Source organism: Oryx dammah, unplaced genomic scaffold (assembly GCF_014754425.2).
Source record: "Oryx dammah isolate SB20612 unplaced genomic scaffold, SCBI_Odam_1.1 HiC_scaffold_23, whole genome shotgun sequence".
In the NCBI taxonomy this organism is placed as follows: domain Eukaryota; kingdom Metazoa; phylum Chordata; class Mammalia; order Artiodactyla; family Bovidae; genus Oryx; species Oryx dammah.
In genome coordinates, this window is record NW_024070207.1 from 12,247,685 (window position 1) to 12,258,046 (window position 10,362).

Sequence of the window (10,362 nt, forward strand, 5' to 3'; positions counted from 1 at the left end):
GCCCTTCCACATCCTGCCCAGGGGCTAGATTCATCCTGTCCTATAGAGTTGCTAGACCCTCGTCTCACTCCAGCCAGAATCCAGCCCAATCAGCATCATCAGGCTACCACAATCTTGAGGAATGGTCTGAAGACATGAAGACCCTCCAAATGGCATCACACAGTGAAAAAATTAAAAGCAAAATCAAGGGCACAGGACTGGCTTACCACTTTGAGATCTGATTACCAAAGAACTTTGAACTTATTTTTGATGTACTTTACTCATAATTGTAAGGATGTAGTGCAAGGCATTCCATAATGTCAGTCATAGAAAATATATCTTGCTGTTTTGTCACCTCTCTTAGGTTTTTATTTATTTATACCATATTTATTCTGTATATGGTCTTGCTTTGCTGTAAAAAATCTAAACTTTTTGTTTATTTTTGTCTGTGCCATGCCATATGTGGGATCTTAGTTCTCCAACCAGGGATCAAATCCATGCCCCCTGCACTGGAAGCATGGAGGCTTAATTACTGGGGCACCAGGGAAGCCCCCCCACCCCCAAATTAAATTTTATGTAGTAAAATTGATGGAGTTATTTTTAATTCCTTACTTAAAAATATGGTTGGACAAGGCTTTTACCTCTTTAGTTTTCTTATAATCATCTGTACTTCTATTTATGTCATAATTTATCCTTACTAAAACTAGGAATATATTGTATATAGCTAGCAGTCACTTTCTTATGTGCTTATAAAAAGAAAAGCAGATTTAGTGGGTCTGGGGTACAGCCCAGGTCTCTGCTTATTTTATAGGAGAAACACTGACACCTGAAATATTTAAACTTTACTGTTGAATTTGGGGAAACAATACCTCTCCCAGATCCCTTTGGAACTGCAAATTACACTTTCTAGAGATGTGAACACACTGAAGCTTACATAGTTCATCAGACAGACTGGGTTCATGATTGGGTTACAATTCTGAGAAATTATTAACCACTGTCTGTGTTTCTAGAGTGAATACAATCAATAAAACAAAATTTTAGGTTTTTACAAACAAGTTTAACACAGAAATCATAATATCTGATACAGACATATATAGTAATTTAATGACTTACAATGTACTTCTGCGTGTTTCTTGTTGGTGTAGGGTGGGGCAGATGGGTAATATCCTAGCTTGAGCTTAAGTCATAATTTCCTCTAACTTATACCTACTGCGCAAGTTAGAGGAATTGGTAAGGCAAGCCTGCCAGAAGCCTCTGGGAGAGAACTCATCCTAAGACAAGTATTGGGCAATTATAACCATAGTTATCCTTGGAAATTATTTGAGAGAGGAGGGTTCCAATTCTAGGCACATAGCATTCTGTCTGGCTCACAAATTTTTCTCCAAGCCCAGGTGAACTCATGATTGCGTCCAATGGAGAAAAGGGAGGCTTTCAGGAGAAAAATAAATAAGGAGTATTTTGCTAAGAATTCTATAAGATTTAGAGATTTTAAGCAGCACTGGGATGGTATCCACCTGGATAGGTGTAATATTAAAGCTAGAGAAGGGGCATCCTTCATATATCTTAAGAGACAGGGTTCAGCTTTGGTCCTGAAGGGACTCCGGAGCAATCAGCAAAGTTTTGCACCTAGAGAACTCTGGTACCTCAGCTGTGATGGGGGCCACGGAAGGAGCAGGACCCAGGAGAAGGGGCAGCTATAGCCAGCCGACATGGCAGTATCCAGGAAAGAGAACAGCAGGACAGGAGGAGTATGTAGCACTCATCTGGCATCACACAGGATTTGTGAGTGCAAACAAGACCTTTGGGTACTATCCCCAGTATCTGAAGGGAATCTATAGGGAATGGGTCCAGCCTGTGCCAGTAGGGGAAAAAATATAGCTCACATGACCTTCACCTCCCTTGGTTCCACTGAGGCCCTGTAATAAATAAATCATAAACAGTAAATCATCTTATTCCTCTTTAAGTAGGAAAACAATACCCTTAAACAAATGTGAGTACATTTGTTTACATTTCTGTCTAAGAGATTCAGGAAAAAAAACGTGGGATTTACTTTTCTTTTTTAAAGTTCTGAAAAGTATTTATTAAGTGCCACATTTTCTTTATAAGCTGGTTGACAAATTTTTTCATTGCTTTACAATTTTTCCCATTGTATTGTCTTTTTTTGGTAACACATGTAAAATGTGTCCATCTTGAGAAAATGAGAAATTCAGATGAAGCAAAAATGAAAAACAAAACAAATCACCTGTTATCCTACCACACACATAATCACTGTTAAATCTCTGCAGTATATACTTTGAGTTTTTTCTTTGCATCTTAATATATAAATATACACTTTTTACAAAAATGGGATACTACACATACTTTTTGAAAATTGCTTTTCTCCACTCCACAATATATACTGTGCATCTTTCCATGCAAATGGAAAAGACATGATTGAAAGAGGATGTCTTGCAGATGGGGGTGAGACGCAATTTTATGCCAGTTACAAGACAAATACCTCAAAGCCACACAAAAAGTCCAGATTAGGAAGACGTTGTAAGGTATGTAAGAAAAAGCCAAGTTCAAGTGATACATCAGGCGAAACAAAATTCAAAGCGGAACACATTAAATAGGATAAGGACGGTTCCGCCTGGCCTTCCAATGCATGATCATCAGTTTGTTCCGTACTCGCTTCATCTCTTCCATCTCCTCTGCTACCTTTATCATCTCCTCGTTGCTTAAATTTCTGCCGTGGATGTCCCCTCTAAATTGCGGGCGGGAGCGGGCCAGCCTTTCCTTAAAGCTTCCCTCTTCGAGCTTGTGCTTGCCCACTCCGCAAGGAGGCTGCTCCATGGGAGGCCGCGCCTCAAAAAGGTCCTTCCTCGACAGGCGCTCCTGAGGAGGGCGCTCCTCGGACTCGAGCATCTCGGGAAGAAGCTCAGGAAGGAGTTCGTCGGGGAAGAACTCCTCCTCCGAGGACACCTCCTCCGAAGACTGCTCCTCCGGAGACGACTTTTCGGGAGACGGCTCCACAGAAGGCCGCTCTTCGCCCGCCTGGGGCGAGCTCTGTGGCTGCTCCTCGGGCTCTTTGCCGGCTTCTTCCATGTTCAGGATGGTCTTTTTCTAAGCACGGTGATACAGAGGAGACCAGAAAGGCAGAGGCGAGTCAGAGCGCGCGCTGCCTGGACTAAGACCCCGCCCACGAGCTCCAGTACCTGCCTCTTCCCCAGGCTGGGCCCGGGTCCTTCAGCCGCCGCCGACGGAGGGGCTCTCCGGCCCCGGGACCCCGCCGCGTCTGGTTCCCCTCCCACCCCCCGCCACCTTGTCGCCCCCTCCTGCCGAAAGCCCACCATTTTCCCGGCAGGCCTTGCCACACAGGCCTCTCCCGCAGGGGCCCGGGCGGAGCGGGCCGGCGGTGCCGTGGACCCGGCTCCCTCCAGCAGCCTCCCTCGCAGCCCATCCCGGCCCGCTGCCCGCCCCTTCCCCTACCTGGACCTCTCCCGGCGGCTGGTTCCGAGGCGGCCTCTCCTCCAGGTGCGCCGCTGTGACCTGCGGAGCGGCAGACAGACGCCGAGACAGGGTAGGGGGCGGGGAGGAGGGAAAAACTGACACACGCCCCTTTTCTGGGCACGGGCCGCCGCCCCCCGTATTCCCCTGCCCCCACCCCGCTCCATCTCCAAGCTTCGTGCTCCCCCGACCCCACCCCTACCCAGTAACGCTCGTCATTTCTTTTCAGGCGGGAAGTGAAAGCAAAGGTCTGCTTAGAAACTATTTCTCAATGCCTGTGTTGTCTTCCCGGGCGGGGGGATCCGCTCACCTCCCCAGCCCACTCCCTAGACCACCATTTTTTACACCGAAATGGGGGCGCGGGGGCGGGGTTTTGCAGGGAGAACGCCTGGACTCAGTGCCATCCCAATCCCAGAGGTTACTGGGCAGCACCAACACTCATACCGATTTAAGAGGACGAAGGGGACTTACTTTCTTCTGCTTTTCCCCTCGTCCAAAGGGCGATAGGCAGATGGTGCCTGGACAGGCAAAAAGGACCAGGACGAGAAGGACTTGGGCAGACACGGGCTCTGGTCACGTGAGGGCCGCGCGTCACCGCCGAGCTCAGATCCCCAGTTACCACTTTGACCGGCGGCCGTGCTGCCGCAACCAGCCGGTATTTCTTGACCCCTGACACACTAGACATCGTCACTCACCTCTCTTGTTTATGTGTGCCTTTTCTTGGTTACCAGAGACGGTCAGCATCCAGTCTTGAGGGTTATTGCCTCTTCCTCTCTGTCTCTTCCCTTGATAACACCTCTCTCCCTCATTCTCCTGTCATCAGCTACCAAGGCCCATTATTTCCCTTACAGTTCAGATCCTGCACTGAAACTGGACTGTTTCTCTTTAATGAGCCACTATCATATGCCACCTCTTCCAGTTTTAATCTGCATCCATAACTCAGTCATGTCTGTTTAGGTTCTATCAAAATGATTCTCATGTCTTGTCATTTTCATGGACAATAAGCTTTCACTTTTCTGTGACTTCAGGATTTTTTGAGTCTCTAGACCTAAATCACAAACAGAAGCACCAGTCTAAATTAGTAATCATTCAATTCTAGAACTCTAGAATAAAGTAAAGTTTGTAAAGAACATGAATCTAAAAAGACTGAGTACTTTGATTTTCATAAATCAGAATGCACATTCATGCATCTAAGTACAAATAGTTTGAAAACATTGATTATCTGAAATGGGAGCATTTTTGATGGCTGCTGCTGCTAAGTCACTTCAGTGGTGTCCGACTTTTTGTGCGACCCCATAGATGGCAGCCCACCAGGCTCCACCGTCCCTGGAATTCTCCAGGCAAGAACACTGGAGTGGATTGTCATTTCCTTCTCCAATACATGAAAGTGAAAGGTGAAAGTGAAGTCACTCAGTTGTGTCCCACTCTTCGTGACCCCATGGACTGTAGTCTATGAGGCTCCTCTGTCCATGGGATTTCCCAGGCAAGAGTACTGGAGTGGGGTGCCATTGCCTTCTGGAGAACATGGCATTATTAATGGGCTTTCCTTATAGCTCAGTCGGTAGAGAATCTACCTGCAATGCAGGAGATATGGGTTCGATCCCTGCGTTGGGAAGATCCCCTGGAGAAGGAAATGGCAACCCACTCCAATATCCTTGCCTGGAAAATCTAATGGACAGAGGAGCGTAGTGGGCTGTAGTCCATGGGGTTGCAAAGAGTCCTGCATGACTGAGCAACTTAACACTATGGCATTACTATATATATATATATGTATGTATTTGCATATTATATATATGTACTCTACATATATATACAATTCAGTAATTATAATAGAAGTAAGAAAGAATTTGCTGGAACTCAATCTTTGGATTGGAACAGCAATCTGTTCCAGCAATCTCTGGAACAGCAACCTCCTGGTGTTTCTGGTTGAGGCAGTTTATATTAATTCATTAAATCAGCAAATATTTGCATCCTGGGACTGCTACACCCAAAAAGATTCAGCACAGAGGACATTCATATTAAACTATGCAATCATTCTGTGGACTGCACACAGAGTAGCAGGATTAAAATCATGCTAACACCGTTATTACAAGCATGTGTTTTTGGATCTAATGGTGTTTTATGATCTTCAACTTCCTGCCTGTGTCTCACACCGACCTAGATGCCACTTTACCATGCAGATGCCCTTTCTTCCAGAGAGCAGACTATACCTCTCCTCACTGTATTTTACACTGTCAGGGTAGGTTACCGTTAGACCTGTGAGGATCCTAGGTGGTCTAGGAAGTTTCCAAACAGAAGTTCATATGTGGAATTTCCCATTTTAAGAGCTTTTAGTCACTTTTCTTGAACATCTAATTTACTTTGTGTTGAGAAGCATCAAAACAGCTAGATATTAATTCACCTTTATATCCTTTCCATAACTGTTTTACTTTTCTATTTTTTTACGTCTTTTTTAAAAAAAATGGCAACCCAACTGATTCTTTTTTTAATTTTTAAAAATTTATTTATTTTTCTATTATTTTTGACTACACTGGGTCTTCGTTATTTCGAGTGGGGGCTACTCTCTAGCTGCGGTACGAGGGCTTCTTATTGCGGTGACTTCTCTTGCTGCAGAACATGGGTTCTAAAGCACATGAGCTTAGTCACTCCATGGCATGTGGACTCTTCCCAGACCAGGGATTGAACCTGTGTCCTGTGCACTGGCAGGCAAATTCTTAACCACTGGACCACCAGGGAAGTCCCAATATGGGTCTTTTAAACCAAGTTTCAATATACCTTCTTTATTCTTTTTTTGCCAGGTCACACAGCTTTCAGGATCTTAGTTCCTGGACCAGGGATCCAACCCACAGACCAGGGATCTTCCCCCTACAGTGGAAGCCTAGATTTTTAACCACTGGACCACCAGAGAAGTCCCTTTATCCATTTCACCAAGGGTTGGCTTCATCATTTGTATGGTTTCTTTCCAAGAGGAACCCCATTTATTTATTCTTTCATTTTTTTCCCCTTACATCCTGTGATGGAGAACTCACTACCTTAAAATACACCCCATTGAAATTTCAGGCAGTTCTAATCATTCAGTGTCCCCTCCCCCTCTCCCCCCCACTTTGAGCTGAAATCTGCCTTCCTGTAATTTACACACATTGGTCCTGGTTCTCCCTTCTGGAGTGTTACAAAAGAACTGTGTGTGTGTGTGCTAAGTTGTTTCAGTCATGTCCAACTCTTTGCAACCCCATGAACTGTAGCCCACAAGGCTGCTCTGTCCACAGGATTTCCCAGGCAAGAATACTGGAGTGGGTTGCCATGCCCTCCTCCAGGGGGTCTTCCCCACCCAGGAATCTAACCCGAGTCTCTTACATCTCCTGTACTTGCAGGGGGGTTCTTTACCACCTGAGAAGCCCACAAAGACATATGAAATAACAAACGTGCCTTTTACCCCTGACAGCCTGACTCTGGCAAAGTTAACATTCTGCTTCCTTCCCCTGCCCACCTGTGAGACACTGTGCGATATTCTTGACTTTTCTGTGACTCTACTTCCTCATCTGCAAAATTGGAGACAATTAGTACCTACCTCACAGGACTGGTAAGAGGAATCAATGAGTCAGTATATGTAAAGGACCTGGAGTAGTGCCCAGCATATAGAAAGCATTCTATAAGTATTAACTGTAATAATAGTAACTAATGATAGTATGATAATACTAATAATACTACTAATTATCCTTTTTTATTAACATTAATTGAACATGCGTGCCAGGCATTGCACTAAGCACTGTCACATATGCTATCTCATTTAATCTTTAAACAATTACCTTCTCATTGTTTTTTTGGTTCAGTTTAATTTCCCAAGTTATTTTGGCTTATTCTAATGTGATATATTTGTTCAAAGTCACTCACCATCCTACATGCTCCTGAATTCATAAATGTCTGAAAATACTGAATATTCTTCCTGGTGTAGCATGGAGGGATTTGGCCACATCCTTCATTCTAGAATAGCTGAGTTATATCTACAGATGCATCCTAAGATCGTAGTAGATTTCGTAGATGCCATATCACACAGTTGAATCCACTTTAAGTTGCAGTCAGCTGAGAACCCCCCAATCCCTGTTAATGCACTTCTGTAAATCAGTTTAGATTTTTTTTAAGAGATTGTTTATTTACCTAGTTTTCACTGAGCTGGGTCTTCATTGTTGCATGTCGGCTTTTTCTAGTTGCAGTGATTGCGGGCCGTTCTTTGTTGCAGTGTGCAGGCTTCTCATTGTGGTGACTTCTCTTGTTGTCGAGTGGAAGCTCTCAGCATGTGGGCGTCAGTAGTTGTGGTGCACAGGCTTAGTTGCTCTGTGGCATGTGGAATCTTCCCAGACCAGGCATCAAACCCATGTCCCCTGCATTGGCAGGCAGATTCCCTATCCACTGTGCCAAAAGGGAAGTCCATCAGTTTAATTTTAACCCAAGTGCAGAAGCTTGTATTTTTCTGGGTTAAATGTTGTCTGTAAGATTCACTTCCTCATTCTTTGAATCCAGATTCAGTACATTAGCTACAAAATATTAGTTTATAGCACACTATTAGTACAAAATGGGATGATAACTTCAGCAAGCTCAGGAAGGATCTAAGGGAGATCCTCAGCAAAGAGCTCTGACTCCTAATGAAAAAAATAAATTCCTTTTCCCTTTGGGTGTGGCAGCCAGGAGTATGCCCTGCCAGGCCAACCCCGCTTCTTTCCTTTCTTAGGGTGGATTTACCTTCTGCTGCTGTGACTCAGACAATAAAGAATCCACCTGCAATGTGGGAGACCTGGGTTCAATCCCTGGGTCGGGAAGATCCCCTGGAGAAGGGAATGGCAACCTACTGTAGTATTCTTGCCTGGAGAGCTGATAGAAGCTAATGGTTGCCTCTGAAATCTCCCAAACCAATGTAAATTAACCCTTAATGAGAACTTGGTAAACACAGAGGGCAGACAGGGAGGTATGAGGAATTAGAACCAGAAAGAAGGAATGAAGACAGTGTCTTTGTATTGGCTCTAAGTCTCTTCCTGACAGTAGATAATTTGGGGTTCCTTTGAAAGGATAAAGTGAAGAGGGTTCTGCCATGGTGACAACCATTTGGTACAAAGGAATGTGGTCTGCTCCTTGGCGCATACGGGGGGAGGGAAGGTGATGATGATGAAATCATTCTTCCCATGGATTTGATTTGATACTGCTGATTTAGAGTCCCATGAGAGTTTAGTCTAAGGAACTCCATTTTGAAAGTGAGATGCCTCAGGTTCTGAGAGGTTACAAATTGTTCCCATGGAAACAGGTAATAGTGAGTAGCAGTTGTTTAGTCACTCAGTCATTTCGTGTTTGACTTTGTTGTGACTACGTGGCCTGTAGTCCTCCAGGCTCCTCTGTGCACAGGATTCTCCAGGCAAGAATACTGGAGTGGATTGCCGTTTCCTTCTCCAGGAGATCTTCCTGACCCAGGGACCCGTCTCCTGCATTGGCAGGTGAATTCTTTACCATTGAGCCACCAAGGAAGCCCAGTGAGTAGCAGAGAAGGGATTTAAACCCTGGTAATGTGACATGAGACACTGAACCTTTAACAACTTTGTAAAACTGCTACTGGGCAGTGGGCTCCAGCCATGTTTACATGCAGTCAGGGTGGACAGCAGAAGCCTTTTCAGGGAGCAGGAGCTGAAGGTCCCAGAAGGCAGGCAGGGCAGCCACGCAGGCCAAGGGGGCAGACTGTCAGCCCCTGCCAGCTGCTGCCATGACAACAGTCTCCAGGGCCGTGGCCTTTCTCTGGGAGCTCTGAGGAAGCCCAGGGTAGGTCTCTGGTTCAGGGATTCCTGCTCCCTGGTGAGACTGCACTTGTGTGGCAGATACAGAGTCCCCCCGACCCTTGCCTGCGGAGCCCCTCTCCAGCACAGACTCCATGGAGGTCTGGTTTGCCTTTGCAGGGCCCATCTGTCTGGAGATGGACTTGAGGAATTCTGCTCTCTCCAGCCCAGACGTTCCCCCTGCTGCTACCGCCTCTGTGTCCTTTCCTAATGACACCCATGTCAGTACTTGGATCTCAAGACTTGCTGCCTGGGACTGTAGCAGGCCCCGTCCAGCCTGGGGCGCCCAGGCCTGCCTCCCCCACTCCCACCCCAGGGGGAATAGCCAGGTGGGAAGTGCAGTGACAGGAGCCCCTCTCTTCTGCTTCTTGCCTCGTCCTAACTGAACCGGGACACACATACACAGGCACGCACACACACACACACACTGCAGATGTCCAGAGAAATGAGGAAGGGACACACACACGCACAGACCCTTGCAGATGCCCAGAGAAGGAAGGAGGGGACTCAGGAAAGGTGAGGTGGCACCTCCATTTTCTGGGAGACACTCAGGGGGAGGGAAGGCAGGTGCAGACCTGGGCTGAAGGTTGCAGTAGCGGGCTCTTGGCTGGGCTGCCACTGGCTGAAGGGCCGTGGAGGCTGGGTGCCTTCTACCCTTCTCCATGCCTCTGTGTCTTCCTCCTTCTCCCTGAAACGTGGGCTCAGGGGCTGTGGTAGAGCAATGAACACGGTCCCTTCCAGATCCAGGATGCTCTGAGTCCACACTGTCCACCAGAGTGGAGTGAGAAGGGGTCTTCCTTAGGAACACCATTTGGCCTGACTGGGGGCCTTTCCAGACTGGTGGCTGCTGCCTTTCCCAGAATCCAGATGAACTTAGAGCACAGAACTCTTCCCTCCTGAGCCCAGCTTTCTCACAGCCTTACTCACTCTTGGCCTCTCAGCCTCTCGAAAGGGTCCAAATTAACCCTAGTGTTTTTAGGTCTGGGTGATAGAGGTAGGGACAGAAGCAGAGTAGGCTATGTAATTTGTGGCACCCCATGTAAAATGACAATACAAATCCATTTGTTCAAAAAGTACGGGAAAA

General features: G+C 46.3%; 1 protein-coding gene across 1 annotated transcript; it reads right to left on the reverse strand.

Moving 5' to 3' along the window:
* Positions 1 to 2,166: 2,166 nt before the first annotated feature.
* Positions 2,167 to 4,061, reverse strand: TCEAL1 (transcription elongation factor A like 1). Its single transcript, XM_040264996.1, has 3 exons — positions 3,937 to 4,061; positions 3,448 to 3,507; positions 2,167 to 3,081 (listed from the first exon to the last, which is right to left on the reverse strand). Exon 3 carries the CDS (start codon positions 3,061 to 3,063, stop codon positions 2,584 to 2,586), a length of 480 nt encoding a protein of 159 aa, XP_040120930.1. The 5' UTR covers positions 3,064 to 3,081; positions 3,448 to 3,507; positions 3,937 to 4,061; the 3' UTR covers positions 2,167 to 2,583.
* Between the last annotated feature and the right edge of the window lie 6,301 nt (positions 4,062 to 10,362).

Bases quoted from the DNA above. Each gene is read 5' to 3' on its own strand.
- TCEAL1 (XM_040264996.1), bottom strand. From the start codon at position 3,063: ATGGAAGAAGCCGGCAAAGAGCCCGAGGAGCAGCCACAGAGCTCGCCC.